At 39.0% G+C, this 20,703-nt stretch overlaps 1 protein-coding gene across 6 annotated transcripts in view; it reads left to right on the plus strand.

Annotated features, from left to right (window-relative positions):
- vps13b (vacuolar protein sorting 13 homolog B) overlaps window positions 1-20,703 on the plus strand; it is a 285,627-nt gene that overhangs the window by 42,636 nt on the left and 222,288 nt on the right. For 5 of the 6 annotated variants that reach the window (XR_003051507.1, XM_008323736.3, XM_025061607.1 and 2 more), the window contains 5 exons: window positions 1,871-2,056; window positions 4,054-4,223; window positions 4,342-4,536; window positions 5,509-5,633; window positions 18,530-18,714. Coding sequence is in view for 5 of the 6 variants with exons in the window: in XM_008323736.3 (XP_008321958.1) it covers window positions 1,871-2,056; window positions 4,054-4,223; window positions 4,342-4,536; window positions 5,509-5,633; window positions 18,530-18,714 (861 nt within the window). In the remaining variant the exon portion in view is untranslated. Of the gene's footprint in view, window positions 1-551; window positions 1,499-1,870; window positions 2,057-4,053; window positions 4,224-4,341; window positions 4,537-5,508; window positions 5,634-18,529; window positions 18,715-20,703 lie in introns of those variants that run through there. The other variant, XM_017037919.2, reaches the window with a different exon arrangement.

Below are 20,703 nucleotides of genomic sequence, written 5' to 3' on the forward strand. Positions count from 1 at the left end.
GTTGGAAATTCAATGGAAAAAGAACCGTTGATGCAGTGGCAGAAGTACAATTGAATATTTCAGAAAGACATACAGTACCAGGTCTCCTTCTGAAGGCTTTTGAAAATTTACTAAAATCATTTAGATTTCTTTGGTGTGATTTTTATTCATCTTAGTCCAAGAGTAAGAGGAATCTGACATTAAGAAATTGTAGTAGTTTCTGTACCAGCAGCTCGTTAATATCATGTCCCTGTCAGCCCTCTTTCATTCTCACATGCAACAACTCCCCACCTGCTGTGCCTGTTAGCAGATTTGTAACAGGAGATCTCATTAAGGTAGTTTGTAGCTCCTGGACCATGAATGTTGTTACAGTAGTGGTTTATCTTTCATAAAGTGTAAATGACCTGTCACTGTGATAAATAATAATACATAATATCTAAAAAAAACATTTGTCTCTTCAAAAAACCACAAAGAAGAAAAGAGATGAGCAAGAATCAGCTGAGTGACATGAAAAGATAATCTTCCTGCTGCCTCTCCCTGTTTCTGACTAGGCTTTTGTTTTCTGCTTTCAGCCACAGATAATCATCTAAATTAAAAACAACATTGATACTGTAATCCTGAGATGTCACACAAATTTCTGACAGCAGGATAAGTGTCAATCTCTTCCCCCTGCAGGCGGCTGTGATCCGCCTAAACACTTGGAATGTTTGTCTGCTATCAGTGTTTTTGTCCAGGATGTGGACTGTATCCAGTGTAAATGAAACACATTGTTCTACATTGCTGCACATTTCAGAAATGCAGGCAAAATGAACAATGGTCACCTAATCACTCTCACCATCAACATAATTTTTAAACCATTGCTGTGGGTTGCTTGTTCTTCCGTGAAATAAATTGTCTTAGTCTAAGCTCATTTGAACCTCATTTCATCATTTCACTGATCATTCTAACTGCAGCCATATGGTGGATATTAAGCCTAGTCTACTACAGGCAATTCTCACTGAAGAAGGCAAAGGGAAATGACATTGCCCCTTGCACTTGGAGCATTTCTAAAATTCACTCAGCGTTCCACCCCCATGCTTGCAGCCCCACCAGCTAACATAAAATTCAGTGTTGACTCCAAGTTTTAAGAATGTTTAGTACAGTGGTAGAATGCAATGGGAATAAAGCGAGTCGTGACCCTTTGTCCCCTTCCTCCCTTGCTGCCCTGCGTCCAGCCCCCTCTTTTATTTTTAATTTCTCCTTTTTTATTGCTTGTGAGCTGAGCCTTTTAAGTGGACCTCTGGAACAAGGGCCTGCGATGAATGAAGGGACAGCTGTGAGAGAGAAGTGGACATTTGGAATATTCATCATTCCAATGGTCCACAGCAATGTGATCTGCTCCCTGCTGCCGCATTACACCGCTGCCATCGTTGTTGTATTTTTGCCTTCCACAAGAGCAGATTCTATACTTAAATATCCACTGTGTCACGTTTAAATGAAAAATTTTTTTTCTTTTGGTAGAACCTTCACACCAAGTGAAATTGTCTTAATTGTCTTACTAAAACACATGAAAAAAACAAAGGTCAAAATTAAGGAGAAAAAACCCACCACTTTTTTTACCATTGTCATAAATAAAAATTAAAAAACCTTGTCCATCATTGGTGAAGTCTTTGTATTGTTTGTTAGTGCAGTCTGGCTGCTTCAAACTGTAGGACTGTTTTCTAGAATGTACATCTGCATTTTCAGAGAAATATATGTAGCTTTTGGCTAAGTGATAAATTATGGCTAAGTGATATTGTGAACATAAAAAAATCAAATAAATCTCAAAAATCTGTCCCCATATGTCCACACTGTAACAGCCAGATTGTCATCTTGGTAAATGTTGGATCACGTGGTGTTCATGTGTTCACAGGCTCTCAGGACTTTTCAGTGACAGGCATTGAGGAGACAGTATCTCCTGTGAAAGAGACGTCCATCAAGAGGCTGGTGGTGGGTCCTCTGGATGTCAAACTACACAGCAGCTCAGTCCACCGCATCCTTAAGATGGTGACCTGTGCCATGGACCACGAGTATGAACCATACTCAAAGCCAAAGTCAGGTCAGTAATCTAAAAGTAAAAGGAACATATTTTTTACATGACCGATTTCCTTTGCACCATAAAATCACATTATGTTTTATAGTTCACTCTTCATCTAATCTAATGACTGTACTTTGTTATACCCGTGCTCGGAAACTTCTGTATCCTCATCACATTGTTATTGTTATCTCCCTTGCAAAACCAATCTTACAACATTATTCTGAAACATGAAAGCAATGACCTTTTGGACCACTCAAGGGAGGGTAAGCTAAACACCTTTTTTTTTAGCAAACATCCCTGCACAACCATTGGTGAGCTCATTCCTGTGATGTTGTGAAAGCAACAGGAATCTGTGTCTGCGGGTAATATCTGCAGCAATAACGCTCATATTTGCAAAATGATAACATCCGTAGGTTTCGGCTGTTTCAGCATCTGTGATAGATAATAGATGATAGGGTAATTATGACAGAGCTCTGGACTGAAACTGGAAAGGTCACTGTGTTCTTTTATGTTTCCTTAGGTATCTGTGGTCATTTTTTACGTGTAATGTGGAAAAAAAGTAACATTGTTAGACTCTTGGAGGCAAGGGAGAAAATGGGGAGTGCATACAGAGGAAACGGAGGTAGCTCTAACAGATGGAGTGATAAAATAGCACATAGTTTAAGCATTATCCTCACCTCCTGTCTGTATTCTGGTTAAATAATACAATAATTGAATTTAAACATCTTCCTGCTTAGTTTTGTCTGAAAGTGATTTCCATGACAGTTGGTCTTTTTTCAGAAGAACAGTTTTTGGTGGTTGCCAGGAGGGAAAAAAAAACAAGCTGTCGGAAACATACATTTGCAGTATCTTTTCATTCATCTAATCCTTTTTTTTCTGCTTCCACACACTATGTGTGATGGAAATATAAACATGAATATGAGCTAAATGGGAGATGTTGTTTTATAACATACTTTCCAATGTAAAGTAACAGACCAGCAAAATTACTTGTCTTTGTTCGAGTTGATGATTTTCTGGCACTCTGTCAGAATATTAGAGGAAACTAAGTTGAATGTTTATCCTTAGATTGTATTAATAACAGTGAAATACCAGGGATTCTTTGTTTGTAATCCTTGTGTGACTTCTTTAAGCACATTGTTCATCTAATTTTAAAGACAAACTTCCCCTGTTCACTGTGTTTGACGGCCTACTGTACGTAATCAGATTCCTCTGGACCACGTTGGCTGCTGACATTGACTGGAACCCTGGCATATAATTAGATTAGGCATGGCAGTGCCAGATGAATCACATGCTGGCTGTGGCAGCAGGCCAGAATATCACAACAGATTTGGGATCAGGTTCTCAGCCCACCTTAGAGCTGGGAATGTAGCCCAAAAGAACATTTACTGAACTGAGATGAGTCTTGTCCTGGGACCAGAGCCATGGCTGTTGAATAAAAGCTCACCTTAGCTCTGGTCTACAAGGAAGATCTGCAGATGCCTCCGGGCTTATTTTCATGTATTTTTTTTTGGTGTGATAGTTCAAAATAGTGCTAAGATGAAAATGTTTTTATAGTTGTTTTTTGTACAAAGTGTCAAACCTTGTTGTACTGTGTGATTAAAAAAAAAAAATGTTGCAGAAATAACAGACAGTCAACAACTCACAGAAACCTAGAATTCAAATGACTTTACCTTCAGTTTACCATCAGTTTGATTCACTGAGGTTTTGCTGCTCCTTATAGTATTTAGTAAAAGCAATCGTTCTTATACTAAAACTTGTACAAAAACAAATAAAAAGAAGACAAAATGTATTATTTAGATAATGTGCGATAATGTGTGTTTAGATTATTTTTGTCAATATTGATGGAGCCCATCTAATGGGTCTCCCGCGTTGCATTACAATGATTTCATGCATTTAATGTTGCCAAATTCTGGGCATTATACCTTTAAAATTAAAATCAATAATTTAAGATTTGTCTGGATAAAATATGTTTATATTTACATATACATGTCATTTTCATGATCATTATGTCATTTTAGAAACTATTGAAGAAAGCCTTGGTCCACCTACGCCAGAAGAAATTTCCAGCCTGGAGGAGTTCATTCCCACCAGACTAACTTGTCTCACTCTACTCAATGTCTCAGTCACTGTCTTCATGGCAGAGTTCAACCTCCTCCAGGCCTTGATGCCTGTCATCATGGGACATAAGGTAGAGCACACAAGTTATGCTGGTTGAAACATTTTGTCTTTTGACTGCAGCAGAAGCCTCTCACGTCTCCTTTTAATCACGTTCTCTCTTATTTTTATCTCGACTTGAATCTGTGCAGTCGACACCAGGACCCATCTATGCACCAGTGTTCCAGCCGGTGCGACCTCTGCCCTCTTTGCAATTCAAGGTGGAGAGAGTTAATGTTGAACACTCTGTGCCAATGTATGCCTCAGAGTTGGTCAGCAACGTCAGCAGCCTCAACCAGCCTTCTGACAACCTTCTACATCACTGCTATGCCCATCTCTACCTCAAGGTGAGCAGGATGATTGAGATTAAAAAAAAGGAGCTTAACCAAACTTTACTACCTTTTAGATATTTAGTTTGAGCCTTCGTACTGCCCTAATTCTGAGGTCAGCCGCATGGCCAAAGTATCCACTCTCTTAATGACCCTAATGACCCTTTTAATGACCTTGATGACCCCTTTTTACCTGGTCATAAAAATCTCAGCACTGAGCTTTCTGATGAGAACCAGTCCATCTCTGGACTACTTCAGAATAATCGAAAAATCTACAGGCTTCTGACGTACAATATATTATATATATATATAAAGGTTTAGCGAATTCAAAAGAAATAGTCAACAACATCAGTGTGTTCAGTGAAAGGTATTTTGTCTAATTTGTTTGAATATCAGTTGAAAACCTGAACTGTTGATCGTTCAGATTGTCCAGTTAAGTGCCACAGAGGCCGGGGCAACCTGTGCTACAGATAGTGTGCATTTTAGGAAGCCCAGATAACAGGTCTGGGGTAATTTGAAGTTTTGTTGAGGTTCAAAATGTTTGCTCGGTGTCATGCTGGTAGTCCTTATCACAGGGTCATAGCAGGGTTAACAGTCAATTGGTGAGTGGCTCAGGATCATTCTGACCAATCATCTGAACAGCAGCTGTATCTGCCAGTGCACTAATTCTACCTCTGGATTTGAGCAGCATGGACTATGAGAGGGCGAAGGCCAGTTTGACCACAATTCACAAGGAAGTTTTTTTTAAACAGCTATAAACAAGGGCTTATCTTAATCTGTCTGTTATTGACACTGGTTGACAGAGTTAAGGAGATTTGTGTCTGGTAGACAGCAGTTGTCCATTTTCTTACTTGTCCATTGTCTACGATAGGATCTCAAAGGAAGGCTCTCCAGTAAAAAGCTACAGCTTCATAATGTAATATAGATTTATATTCGGCCGATGTCTTATATGAATGGATCCACTTGATCACTTTATGTTTTTCCTTATAGGTATTTGGGTTCCAGGCAGGTTTAACATACCAGGACAGCACAGGGTCCATCCTTCCTCTAATACCCATCATCCCATCCTTCAGCACTGCAATCTATGGGAAGCAGATTCAGATGCCGGCTTACTGGTATGTTTGTTTATATTAAAAGATCATTTCAGAGGGGCCCTCAATTAATACGTTTAAGTAGCATAGAGTATGCTTTGATTTTTTTTATTTGCAATATGGTTCTGTTCATTGATTTTGAATAAAATTATAGATTTTGTAACTATAAATAATTACGAAACTCTAATGTTATGGAGCTACATACTCTGTATATATTAATATTAATAACTACTTAAATTTTAAATTTTAAAATAGTTTAAGATACACACTTTACACATTTGGATGTTCTGCAACTAATTGTTTAATAATAATTATATAATATTTCAAAATCAGGAAAAAAGATTTCTGCTGGATTTCTGAGAAGCATATCATAAAATAAAACAAAAGGCAGATTTACTGCACAACCAAACGTCATGCTTTAGGTCTTATCTAAAAAGTTATTATAAAAAAGAGGGATTACTGCTCCATGGATCTTCAGCCATCTTTCCTTTTACTGCAGAACAAAACATTGTCTCATGGTTTCAATGACCATGGCTTTAGCTATGCTGTCATGTTAATGTATCAGCAGAGAGACTGGCTTCCAACAGGGACAGAGATGGTCTTCTACAGTCTTTGCAAACGTTAATTTGTGTACAGTGGTTAAAATGACAGCTTGAACACAATTAAAAAAGAAGACTACTTAGTCAAAGAAACCTTATAATATTTAGATTTAGCTTTTCACAGATTCTAAATCCCTGACCATGATTTTGAATTATTTCTTCATTGTGATTTCATTTGTAACTTCAACCATAACTGATTTGATTCATAAAGAGAAAGTAAAGTAAAGAACAAAATGTATCTTTTCAGAATTTAGAGAATCTAGAGATTAGAGATTATAGGCAGATAAATGTATACGTAATGGAGTAAAGATAAAGGAGACTAAAGGGAGAGCCCAAGAGATAAAACAATAACTGATGAGATGATGAAGGAAATCTAAAAAGACAGTTATGTGGAACTGCAGGGATTAAAGTCCAGCACGGATTAAGATTTAGAGACAATAAAAATAGGAAACACATTTAGAAGAATTATCTTCCTGATGTTTTACTGCATAGCTTAGTTTTGTCATTTAAATATATATTCTTCATTCACACACAAACCTTCATTGCTGTTTTTGCAAAAATGTCAACGTGTTAGATTGTTTTGTTACATTCATTTGTTATTTAAACTCTGGTCTATTAGAACAAATGTCACATCCTGTCCTCAGGTTGTTTGCTAGTCTATAAAACCAAGGTTAGAAAATAAATCACTTCATCATTTACTCAATCACTGTGTGCAGCAATCATCATGGAGAAAGTCTCTTGATGTAGGCACACACACATACACACACAGCTCACCCACTTTCTCACACTCTACCAAGTTTCTGCTAAAGCAGAAAACCTGTGTCATAGTGCAGACTTTAGATCTGACTTCAACCCATTAGTTTAGATTTAAACATGTCTGATAGCTGCAGATGGTTTGGAGCTTTCTGGCTTTTTTTCTGCAAAAACATACTGCGGAGTGGTTAACTGGCTACACAGGGAAACATAAGCTGTATGTGTTTCCCCTGTTCTTTGCTCTCAGTAAGATCCTGCTAGCTGCGTGTTTGATCTTTAGTCCTGACTTTTATACAGTACCTGCCTCTTAGAGCAGGTTCAAATGTCAAAAGGATGTTATTTTTCTTTCTGACAATCACTCAGATTCTTTACAGAGAGCATTTAGGATCACTGCCTTTTCTCTCAGCCTGGACCATTTCTTCAGAAATGATTACCCACAGTCTGCTTGACTACTAAGGAAGCAACAGCAGGCCTCATCTAACTGCAACTCTCAGTCCAGTCCATTATCAGCCCAGAATTATAGTAAAACTAATTTATTTTTTTAATTTATATGTACTTATTTTTCTGAGCTAAAGGAATGTCATTGTTAGAAAAAACAGGATGTGTTTTGATCATATTTTTTTAAATGAAATGACAGATGTTATGATGTGACCACACATTTGAAAAGGTCAACAAGCTGTTCATTAAAAAGGCTATCTTTATCGGTGTTGTTTTAGCCACACTTCACATTTAACTTGAAGTTTCCGACCCTTGGACAGGTTGGAACCACTTTTTCATATATTCTAGCAGCTGCATTTTTGTTTCACTGTCAGTCTTCTTCCTGTAAATGATAATTTGACTGGCTGCGTTGTACAGTTTGTCACTTCAGTCTTGAAGTGTCTCATATTTGACCCTGTCTGTCGGAGCAGGAGGTATGGCTGCCTTCCTTTTCCTGATCTGTGTGTAGCTGCAGTCAAAGTCTAAAAGACACGACCTGACAAGTAACTCTTAGAGGAAGAATGATGATGAACAAGTCAGGCAGAGATGCAAAGACAAGGTGTCAGAAGTACAAGCAAAAACAGCGAGACAATGAGCTGATTGACAACAACCAGTGGTCATAAATCTGTAGTTATGATCCAGCTTGTTAACTGTTGCCCTGAAAATCTCTGCCAAAGTAAGCACTGCTGTCTCTGTGTGTGGATCTGAATGAAGAATTGAGCAGACTTCCCTTTGTATGTGTGCCCTAAAGGATTTCAAAGTTGAGCTCATAGTTCTAGTGTATTCCAGAGTGCATCTGATACTCAGTATGTATGACATACGCACAGTCAGAGATGCACAGTTTCTGTCTGTTGAAACCTGAGCCCAGGAGTCACACACTGGGTCACTGGAGCAGTTAAAAGACAGACCCAACCAGGTGGTTGCATTTAGTTTGACTGTACCGATGTTTGTTTTGGGACTGCTCCTTAATCCTGATGTAATCCCAACAACAACCACTTTACGGACGCTCACTTCTTCAAAAAAAATGCCGAGCACTCTAGTAAAAGGGTGAGGAGTTATATGCAAGAAAGTTAAAAAACGTATTCATGTAGACACTGAAAAGAAAACTGTGATGAGAGGGATGAGAGAAAGAACTGTCTTTAGTTACTGTGTCATTCCTCAGGAGTTGTTTGGCAGGTTGTTGGTTCAGCTTTTCCATTACAAGAATAAATGGTAGCTTCAGATTTGTGTCACTCTGGAGTCTATTAAAGGGGATTTGTGACTGACAGAGGAGTGGATTGGAGTGGGGAAATACAGTAGGTGATGTAATTTGCACACATTTTGCACCGTCCTCTCATTTTCACTCTCTCTGTGATGATTCAGTGCAGTTGGCAAACATTGTATAACTGTAGTTTGTGTTTCTGTCATTTGTACCAAAAAAGCAGTAAGAAGCCCTGTTTTGGTAAATGTCCAGTAACTGATGTCTTTTTCTACCTTCCAGTCTTGACCTTCTCTGGGCATTTTTGCACTAAAGATTAATTAATGCAGTGGACAAACTCCTGCCCTTTGTACATCAAATAATCAAATGTATGATGCATTAGCGGCCAATGTGAGTATTTTAAAACATCGTCTGGATGTACATCAAGTGCAGCGTGATCAAGTGTTCTTATGAGGATTTGTAACAACCAAGAAACAAGTAGACTCAATATCCAGCAGCAAAGTACTTTTGATTATTAGAAAAAAAGGAAAGAAATACTTCAGTACAGAGCTTCTAGTTCAGGAGCTTAGTATTTTCAAGGTGTCTATAATCTGTTTAAAAAACCTGTTTCTGTCGCCGTTCATTCAGTTTGTTTGCCACAGTTTGTACATTGACGAAGGCTGAATATCCTTAATAGTGCCATTACCATAATGAAGCCGACATCAGCTGAGTTAGCTAATGAGTTTAGCACTTAAACCTTATGAGTTGTTTAACTTATGGGCTAAAAACCGACCTCAGATGTTGGTCCAGCGGGCTAAGAAAGTCAAAGATGTTAATTATTCTAGGAACAGTAAAGGTAACAGGTAGATTATTATGGTACATCTGCTCCAATTCTACAGCTGTTATGACCACTATGAAGTGGAATGAAACTAATGACCATGGACACCATGGACTCTTGATGAAAATGATTGCAGACCTCATCAGTTTTATGGCCCTTATGGCACATACATAGAGATGTAGGAATGACAACATCCATTCTTCATGTGTTCTTTATAGACTGATTAAAATACAATATACTGCATGTGAAAGATCCAGTTTGAAACATACTGTTTCAAAGAAAACAAAAATGGTTCAAAAAGAAAACAAGCAACATACAGCTAAAAACTTTAATTATAATTATAAATTATAATTAATACACAACCCAGAGATAATTCCCCAAAACAAGCAATTACCCATACACCATTGCTAAATTGCTGTAAACTTGCTGTAAACATTTAATAATAATAAAAAGTAAAAAGTAATATTTATTTACTAAACAAGTACTGTCTTGAATGCCCCAATCCTTCCTCTTGGTACTTTATTCAATTGAATAAACAAAAAAATGTTTATTATGAGTCACATTCCGCAGGAATGAACTTTGTTTTTAAGTGAACTAAAGTGCAGCTGAGATGCATCAAGCTGTGCTTATCACTAATAAAAGGCACTGTACGGGGCCACCAGCTGCACAGAGACTCCACAGAGAGCCTCAGATGACTTGGCTGCTAAACGTGTTAACGCAGATAAAATCAAGGTCTGCAGAAAGGCAACCTCCAGTGATTTCCCCCGAAAACCAAGTATAACCATTTCACTCAAGAACAGACATGCACTCACACCATTTAATATTGCTTGTGTAGGGCCACCTGACGGCCCAGGCTGGGGCTAACCAGCAAACCAGCAGCACTCCGGTGCAGCACACTGCAGACCAGGCCATAATTTAGCCCGACACCAGCTTTTATGTGGCATGTTTAGCAGCCTCTCTTCAACCCTCAGCTATTTCTGAGGTTATAATTTCCCTAAAACATGTGGCATCGCAGGTGCATGTTGCCACAAAACGCTGACTGACACGGTGATTAGATATGTGTGCTGTTTTTCCCTTGATATCCAATTATTGGTCTAACTGTAAGTCTCCAGAACTGTCAGTGGTAAGTTCAGTCTTTAGCACCACCTGTAGGATTTTTTTTCCATGTGAAGTTTAGAAGTCTATTACCATGTCTGGCCCAGGAGTCTAGACTCATATGATTTATGAATGCTGCTTCAGGCATCCAAGGCATGAGGCTTCTGGTGTGATTGTAAGGCCTCATTACTCCTGTTCATAGTTAGTCAGAGCGCGCTACCTCTGCTCTATGTCTCCAGGAACAGGAGGACAAATGCTCTCTGTGTCCTTCAGTAGTCAGCCGTGGAGTTGGAAGTCAATTTTACATGAAAATCATATCAATGAACTGGAGCCATTGGTGAAAACACTGACTGTGACTTTTTCATTTGTACATCGGCCATTTGAGCAGTCAGTGTAATCAGACAGATCAACTGACATGCTGGGAAAAAACAATAAAATCCCTTTACAAATATAGTGAAACACAGTTGTCCCCTTTGTTGAAAATATAATTTTGAAAATGTTTATTAACTACATGCAGCAATTCTGAACATAATTTATTTCATTAAGGGAATTTTAAACTCTAAAATACAGAAAGAAATGACCCAAGAAAAACCAAGGAAATATGTGCTATATAGGAACTCAGTTCAGTGTTTGACACATGATTCAAACGTTCAAAGATAATTATGTCATATAGAACAGACAGGTAGAAACGAGCTGACAGAGGTAGGAAGCAGAAAATGTTTTATATTTGGTAGTTGATGCAACTTATGACGCAGCCATTATTTGATGTCCATAAAATTTAAAACTAATGTCAAAAAGTAAAAACATTTCTTATCTGGGTGTTTTGAAACTAATTTTTTAGGTAGCACTTGGCCTATTAATTCTTATTTGTATTTTTAAGTCAGTGGAGTATTTTTTTAAATTTTATTTACTAAGGCGTCAAATGTACAAAACCTCTGGCTCCACTTGAAAAAACTTGGTCATGTTTTCTGACTGAAACCTTTGGACAGGACTCAGCTGAATGTACAACCATTCAGTGCAACAAGTAGGATTTATGTATTAACAGGTGTATATTAAAAGTCTGCATCGGTGTATGATGTAAACTGCGCTTTAAACTGTGTTGTGACAGACTGTGAGCTGCTGGGTTAGACATCATCAGTTTTTGTGTAGTATTTTGGCAGAATTTGTGGTAGAGAGTTTTTTTTTTATTCTCCTTTAAATCTGGTGTTGGACAGTTTTATTTGGTTTGTGGACGACTGGAGATCAGTGCATGTATTGAGGAGCCTTATTCAGGGGGAAATTGCGTCAGCAAACACAACATATATGCTCCGAGTGATTGACATCTCTGTATAAATGGAAAAGTACATATTTTTTATTTCTTTTTTTTTTTTTAGTTTTTAGCTGGCTCGTGCTGGATCTTTATACAGTGTCTTTCTGCTGAAGCTGTGTACTTGCCCATATGATTACAACTGTCATTTGGTAGCTAAAGTCAACATGGGTTTTAACTAACCCCTAAAGTGTATATTATGGGCTGTAATGTTTTCAGACGGCAATATTTTTTCAACCTTGTATGAGCTTTAGAGTTTTAACTATGCCCTTAGTCGTAATCAAATGGATTGGCTCAAGTCAAGGTGGATTCACAAGCAGCTGTACATGCTTCCAATTGACTGAAAGACAACTATTAAAGTCTGAATTAACTGTCTGAGACAGTGACGTGTGAGGAGTGAAAAATGAGGAAGGGTAGAGGTATTATCAGCTCTGAATTGGATTATCATCTACTGTGGTGTGCATTCCTACACACCAGGCCCTAGTGGCTTCCCAGGAACTTGTCCAAATCTCACTGCTCAATGACAAATCTGCTGGTTGTAAAGTTGTACAGGAAACACAATTGTACCCAATATTCAAAAACACAAATCAAAGTTTTGTTTAACCAAGTAACTTGGAGAAAATAAAGAGGGTTCATTGCATTCGGAAATAATCCTTGATTGACCATCTGCATGAACTTTCAAGACCTCTGGAGAAAATACTCCAAAGCCAACTGATCTGGAACCAAATAATGATGGGCCACTGCTTCCGTTGAATGCAGCTTATGTTGTTATTATAACATGGTGTATGAAGAGCCAGCAGCAAAGTCTGAGAGTATGAATGTGACATTAGGTCTGTAGTCTCTGGACACTGATCTCCTGTCTCTGTCTGTCCTTATAAGGAACCGCACACTCGCCACAGCTGGACATGCTGGACAGAGGCAGGAAGCTGAACACACACACATAAAATATACACACACACACAAACTTGATGTGTTTTCCTTAACGCCTGATGAACCACGTCATTGCCATTTTCTCGCCTCCCAGTCCACAGCTGTCTGCACAACTTGATTAAAACTTTTCTTTTAGTAATCCCTGTGTAATGAAGCCCTCTCCTGAGAACAGAGATGTGTGTGTGTGTGTGTGTGTGTGTGTGTGTGTGTGTGTGTGTGAGTGAGAGTGAAAAAGAAAAAAAAGAAGAAAAGTGTGTAACCATATTTTGGTTCAGTTTCTTTGGATAGAATTGACATAGGTGAGTGTATGTGCGTTTTTGTATCTGCAGACAGTACTTATTTGTATTACAAGATCATGTATGTTCCGTACTAATGCAGAGAAAAGCAGACATGCACCTCAAGGAGTAACAAAACTCTTGAGTTTGGCAAATTAAAACTCTGCCCGTCAGACAAATACCCAGCCTAACACATTGAGTCACTGATAATTACTTTTAAATTGAAATCTCAAATATATTGCATTAACTTATTATCAAATTGCTCATAGTATAAATCTTTTATAATTCTTTCATACTGATATTTTCATCCTAAACCAAAGTTAATTTCAGGAGGTAAACATGTTGAGTTTTCCAATATAATTCTATGATTTACAATGTAACAATGCTACAGTTAACCTGCTTTGAGGGAGGGACCAGAGAGCGGCCCGTAATTCACAGAGGTCGTTGCTTCCCTCCATTCTCAAAAAGATTCCCTCCAAAGAAGCTTCCAGAAAAAGGCAACAAAGGCAGTTTAGGTGTGTGTGTGTGCGCGATGTGTGTCATTTTTTTCAGTTGAGGAATGTTTGGATTGGTTAGTTAGCTTTGGTGTGACAGTGAATGATTTGTAGAAACTTGAGATAACTTATCAGTGGTCTCAAGACAGTGGCTATCTGTTGTATCTATTAGACAAATATGTCAGGACCTAATGAATTACATTAATCTCACTGTGGACTTTGCAAACAGACTCAGATAAGGTAAATGGAAGAGAAAGTAGCACAAAAATGTGACTTTTGTAGCTTTTACTGTCCTGACTTTGGTTGGTCTTAACATTTTGGGTGTTCGATCTTCAATCATTCATCTTGTTAATGGTGGTTCCGCAGTATAGCGGTTAGCACAGATCCTTAATGGCACTTCCCCCTCCTGTAAGTCACTTTGGATAAAAGTGTCTTCTAAATGCATAGAAATATTAAAAAAAAAAAAGTAGAGTCTCAAGCAGCCATGCAAAATCTATTTTAAAAAAGGGAATTAGTTACTGCTGGGATGGCATCAACTATATCATTACTGTAGGGCAGGTGCACTAACCACCCATTTTTAATGTCAAGTGGACCTAAATAACAACTAAATCACTGCATAATTATTATATTTATGTTTTTTCTTCATTGTAGTTAAAACTGTTTACACACACTGTTTACAACACACAGTTATTGACATGGCTGTTGGTAGAAAAATTTAGATTTAAAACCAAAAATGACCTGAAACCCAATAACAATGGGAATGTTGAGACTGCATGTCTGGTACTGGCCACTTTATTAGGTACACCGTGTTGTACTAGAGATGCATTTTTGCCGTCTATGTTCGAACAATTAGATGTTTATATATGTTCCGATATCTTCATTAACAAGCGCTTGAGCAGGTGTACCTAATGAAGTGTCTGATGAGTGTGCCTGCAAGAATCTGCAGCAGTGTGTAAACCATTAGGATCAGCTGCTCTTGGCAAAGGTTCCTTCAATCCCAGCAGGATGATGATCTTTATAAAGTCAGAAAAAAACAGAGATTCAAGACCACATTTGGTTCAGTTTAGTGCTTTTATAGTTTGCTTTATGTCCTGCCTCTGTCAGCAGATCGGCATTAAAGACAGCATGTTTAGATTTCAACACATTGATGGTCCTCCACGTGTACGCACACACACACACACACACTCTAGTCATTATTTCATAGTTGGGCTTTTATGTTATGTTTATGAAAACACAAAGCCACAACCTACCAGGTCCTGTCCCCCAGAGTTCACTCTGGAGTCTTTCCTCCTATGTTAGGTATTATTTTACCTGCAGAACAATGTGTGATCTGTTGATTTGCAGCGTTTTTTTTTTCTTCCTCCAATTTTCCCTTATTTGTGCTTTCAGCAGTTCACACACACATGCAGAGTTCTTTCAGCCTTACGCACTGGCAAGTAGTCTTGTTATTGTTTCAGTTGCAGGTTGTTAGCTCAGCAGGCACCTTGGCAGCACTGTGCTCATTACTGTTGTTCTTCGTGGTTTACCTCACCATCCTGCTGTTGATTTAATTGCATGAATGCACAGGTGTGTATTCATGTGTGCTTGTGTGCCAAGCGTGAATGTGCATATACTTTGGGTGCATATTTGGAACCATTAAAACCAGTTTGTTTCCCAATTTAAGTGTATCTATTTTCCTGCCAGTGCTTGTGCGTGGACTTTGTTAAGCAGCAATCACAGCCCTGGAGATTTACGTCTTATGCAGCTGTATTCGCATTACTTCAATGTTAGGGAGTAGTGCAACCTGTTCCCTATGTAAGGTCTACCCACTTATAGATTTTGGTACTTTATTTAAATGAATAGAAATAATTTGCAGTCCCTGCTGAATGTCTGCATTGCAGTGTGTATATGGAGGAAACAGAGCAGGAAAAGAGCAACGCAGCTGCTATGATACTTCATGACTGACTCATGCCCTCTGCTCAACACTGCTCATGTTTTGCTTAATTTTTGACAGGGAAGGGACACAAGACACAGACACACTCTGTACCACCCCACCATCCACTTACCTTGCAAAGTATTTAGCAAATGCAGGCCAACTGGCCTGTCCTGTCCCGACACCTGTGTAGTTCTTCATCACTCAGTTGTGGCACCAACCTGTGACAGGTCAGGAAATGAGGTTTAATGTTGTTAAAATTCACCAGAGGGAAGTATATTTCATCCACACGAGAGGTGAAACACTGAATTTTTCAAAACCTCTTGACTAATTTTGACTTCCCTATAACGTTTTCCCGGTGGCCTTTGTGTCTTAATAAAAATGTTATTTACACAAGTGACTACTGTGAGGTCACAGGTCACCATTTAAGTGAAGTTCAAGGCTAGGACATGATTTTTCACATTATGAGTCTTGATCCAAAGTGGGTCATAAGCCTGGTGGGTCTCTCTCATTTAATTAGAGTTAAGGTATTCATAATAACTTCAGCTGCCCAGGCTGAAGATTCTGTTTCTAATATGGACCCTGCTCTGTAGTAATATATTAAATTTGTTAGTAGCCCCCATGCAAAAACATGTTTCAGGTTTTAAGTCATGGCGAAGTAGTAATGTGTAATGCTGCAGGTATTAATCCTTCTATATTTACCACTTGGACAGTTTTATTTTCTTCAAAACCCATGGCAACAGGGGAAGAGTTGCCTGCCAGGAAGATGTTTACCGCGGAGCAGCGAGAAACACTGACTGTGCCATGTATTTAATGAATTCCAATGAATGTCTGGCTGTCCTCACATCCAGCATTCCCAAAACAGCCTAATGAGAGTTTCTGCTTCTCATTTAGCTGTGGGATTCAAGTTGCTGTTCACAAGGAACTGGGCATAATATAATAAAAACAGGTGCATAATTAAAGTTTTAGACGACCACATGCACATGACAGCTCCCCTGAAACGCTATAAACACTTGAATAAGCCAACAAACTTTCATCCCTTGCCAGTGCTCTCATTGAAGTGGCTTTTGCCGGCACATTTGCTCTGCATGTGGGGACATTGTTTTTGCTGGTCCCCTTCACTTTCTTTTGTTCAGAAGAGTGTTTACACACATGCACACACACATATGCCTGCATGCACGTGGGTATGCAGGCAATTGAACACACAAGAACACACATGGAAAAAGGCTTGATTGATGTCTTGCTGTATAGCTTACAACAGTAGTAATTTTTAATAGGAGAGAAGCATGACATTGCATGGTTCACCATTGTGCCAAATGGTCCACATGTTGCCAGAGAATTCCAAATACATGCTATCAAGGTAACCTCATTGACCCTGTCAGGTTTGGAGTTTCATTCTCTCGGCTATGGCTTGTGCCCCCCACCCCCAAAACTTTACATCTCTTTCTATCAAAACCTTTTTTTTTCCCCCTTAAACAATTTCCCTGCCTGGACAGCAGGCGGTACAGAACTCTGGAGCGTTCTGTGAGCAGCTAACATCTCGTCTTACCTGAAGAAAGAGGGAAGCCACTGAACTTTACATTCGAAGGATGTTTTTAACAAAAGTACTACCTGGCTAAAAAACATTTTTTGACCTGTTCAAGTGTTACTTGGGTATTAAGGCAGTATTATTACAGTATATTGTTGAAAATATACTTCAGTCTTAAAATACTTTTTAACAATTTGTTGTTTTTTACATCAGTGTACCCTCCTAGCCTGACTTCTGTTTCTTTTAAGTAGGTTGGCCTTCAATAAATATAAATATATGTATATATACTGTATATACATATCTTTATATATATATATATTATGTATATATACTGTATATGTAAAACGAGCAGAATGTTGAGTCAGTTCATGAAAATTTAAGTGACATCATCAGACGGTCACTTCAGTCACAGCACAGCGGTTCACTGCAGCGACGGTGATATGGATATATCTATATAGATATAGATATACACATACACACAGCAATGTACGATACACTATGGATTTATATTTTCTTCAGCTTTCACACTTTAAGGGAGTGTGCCAACTTTGCAGGAAACAGTGTGAAACCACAGAGGCATCGTTAACTTTGATGTGTATTATGGTTTCTCTTTGTTGTGTGTCTATTTTGGGAAAATCCCTTTTTCCTGCTAAGGCTAATGTCATAGATGGAAAAAAGGGCAGAGCTCCAACATCTGACAGCATCACAGCTCACAAGGACAGTACATGTGTCAGGATCCAGTCTGGTGTGAGAGCCGTGTGTGTAAATGAGTTTGGGATGTTTATGATCAGGTACAGAGGTGAAAACTAGAATGTTGAGATTTGAGAGCAAATGAAAAAAGCTTGTCTGTATGTTTGTGTAGGTATGTATGTGTGTGTGTGTGTGTGTGTGTGTGTGTGTGTGTGTGTGTGTGTGTGTTGGATGATAGATGGGAGCATGCTCCACTGAGGTTCTGATGGACAGGGGCCTGGAAGTCTCCAAATCACTGTGTTACCTCATTCCCCTAAACACTCAACTCATCAGCTACTCACACACATCTATGTACACATACACACACACACTCTGTCTACTCTCTTGGAGACAGATGAAATGTCAAATACGTGGAGATTCTTTTCAGGCTCAGGTTTCTGGGGTGTACGCATCTTCACATAAATCATCGTCACAGTTTGGATGGAGGGAAGAAAAGGGTCGGTGGCAGAGAGGCAAACTTCATCTATCTGCCAAGCCACTTAGTAAAGCCTGGCTTTCTTTTCACTTTTCTGTTTGCAGCTCAGTTCTACCTATTTGGCCCTTCATGCATTCAATGATCTGTTTTATTCAGGGATGTGATTGTAATAGATTTGTGGAATATGTGAAACATTTGTTTCCACTGGTGTCAGTTTCACTTAGTGTGTATTAGCACTCGAGTGCAACACACCATTCTCCCATTTATTATTATTATTATTGTCATGCCTTGTTTCTCTGATTTTCTCCTTATTTCCCTGCATTTTATCTCAGTCTATCTTTTCCATTTTGTTTGTTTTCCCTCTCTTATAGGAGCAAAAAGTCCTCGGTCCCCACCACGGAGTGCATTTCTGAGCTTCCCCATTTCACCATACAGGCGACCAGGGCCCAGACGCTTTTGCTCCATACAATCTTTCAGAGCTGGACCCACAGCATGACGAACGGAGCTCCAATGACTCTCAGCGAAAGTCTGCTTAATGACGTCTACAAAACACCAGGTGAAGCTTTCAAAACATATACTGACTCGGGCTAAAACAAAGAAAGAAAACACAGTTTTTATACCTTTGGTTCAGGACGTTATGTTTAAACCTGTCCTTTATCCAAAACTTGCCCATCTGGGTCCAGAATACCTAGGTCTCTATCCTTATTCCAAAAGTCTACATCATTCATGCCATGTTCATGTCATATATACTTCTGTCACAATGGGTTACTTTTCTTGTGGATTTTGTGGGATTTTTGGCCTTCAGCCAGAGGCAAATTAACTTGGTTTTATGCTTCACGTGGCCCAAGATGCCTTAATGGTCAAATAATAAATTTTGCCCTCTTGTTAAAGAAAGGGAGGGAAGCCCAAATTCAATAAAACAGTAGCGTTTCTCATGACGGTAGCATCTGGACAGTCCTCTGGAGGGCCTGGGATTTTCCAACTCATTAGGATCACGTTGTTTGGTATGCCGTCAACGTTCTCCTCTGGCCAAGGCAGCCAAGGTACCTTTTCATCGTTGTACGGCCGCCAAAATTTATGGAAGTGCTCTCCCATGGAGTGAAGTCAAATATTCCTCTATCCTCAACCTGCCTTTCTTTTGAAATACATCTTGACTAGTGAGAAAAAAAAAAGTCGCACATCTGGTTCATGTGCTGGCAGGTTAGAAAAAGAGCAGTTGGGGGAAAGGGACTAAGTTTTAAAGGCAAGCGAGATCGGACAAAGTAATGTGTTATGTAAGCATATATTAAATCAAATAAACCTAAGGCCCAGTATCTGCTCTTGAAACCTGTGGCCTTGAGAACGATGTTATCCATCGTAGGCTGTGTCAGTCCTCAGTGGAACAACTTAATTGCAGAGAAGAAATGTAGAAGAGGGTGTTTTACTGGAGAGAGCTGTTAGAGGAGTCAAGTGTGACCTACTGTGGCCTGTATTCACTGCAGCACAGTTGTCTCACACCCAGTGCAATGTTCCTGAATAGTTTTGGCTCCTGTGGTCGCTGTGGTTGTGCTCACACTGTGACATCATAGTGGCATATTTCTGGCCGTACCCTGCTGGCCGCCTGCCTTATTTTTACTTTGCTGTCCTTCTTTGTTACACAATGATTTCTTTAACCTCTAGAAAACCCTGGAGTGGGGTCCGCACTGGCTTTAGTGACAAAATTCTTGACTTAATACAGCAATGTTGTTGCATCCTCTTAAAATATAAGGGCAAATAAGGATTGATGGATATTTAACTGCTGACATTGTACCACTTCTGACAGTCTTAGGCCTCCTCCATACTACAATGTTTTGCTGTAAAACAGAGTCATGATTATCTGTTTTATTGCTGTCACTACAAGGTTGTTTAATTGATTCTACTGCAGACTCAAGTGCGGTGTGTATTGTCTGTTGGGACATGGGAGTGCCTTCATTGTTAGTTTCACCAGACGACGTCACATTTACAGAAAGTGAATAGTGCTTTGTGTGGCACATTATGTCATTACACCCTTGGAAATTGTTTTTTACTAAAAGTGCCAGTAAGTGTGACAGCTCTTTTACAAACAAGAGTCGGGCTTCTTTTCAGATCTTAGTTCTGTTTGTTCTTGTATCTCCAGCCCACACTTGTTGATCCAAAGCTGGAACAGGGTTGACATATGTATACATACACTCAGCATGGCAAACAAAAGCTGTTAGCTTTGGGCATGTGCTTTTTTTTTCATTCCTTCTTTTCTCCCCCATTGGATCACTTTTGATGTCAGACGACCTTTCAATAATAGGTGTTTCATATTGACTTCTAGCTGATAACACACTGTGCTGCAGAAATATTTTTGTATGAAACTTGTGACTTTTCTCTGTCCTCTGAAAATAGCCAGGACAATGACGCTGCAGTTCTAATCTCAAAATGCTAATAGATCGATCATCGAAACAACTAGCTTATCGGGGCAAGTGAGAGACTTTTAAATCATCACAGCTGACAAGAACTTGGGCCCAAGAATTTGTTAAACTGAGTGTGTGTGTTGTTAGAG

This window comes from Cynoglossus semilaevis, chromosome 13 (assembly GCF_000523025.1).
Source record: "Cynoglossus semilaevis isolate Cse_v1.0 chromosome 13, Cse_v1.0, whole genome shotgun sequence".
In the NCBI taxonomy this organism is placed as follows: domain Eukaryota; kingdom Metazoa; phylum Chordata; class Actinopteri; order Pleuronectiformes; family Cynoglossidae; genus Cynoglossus; species Cynoglossus semilaevis.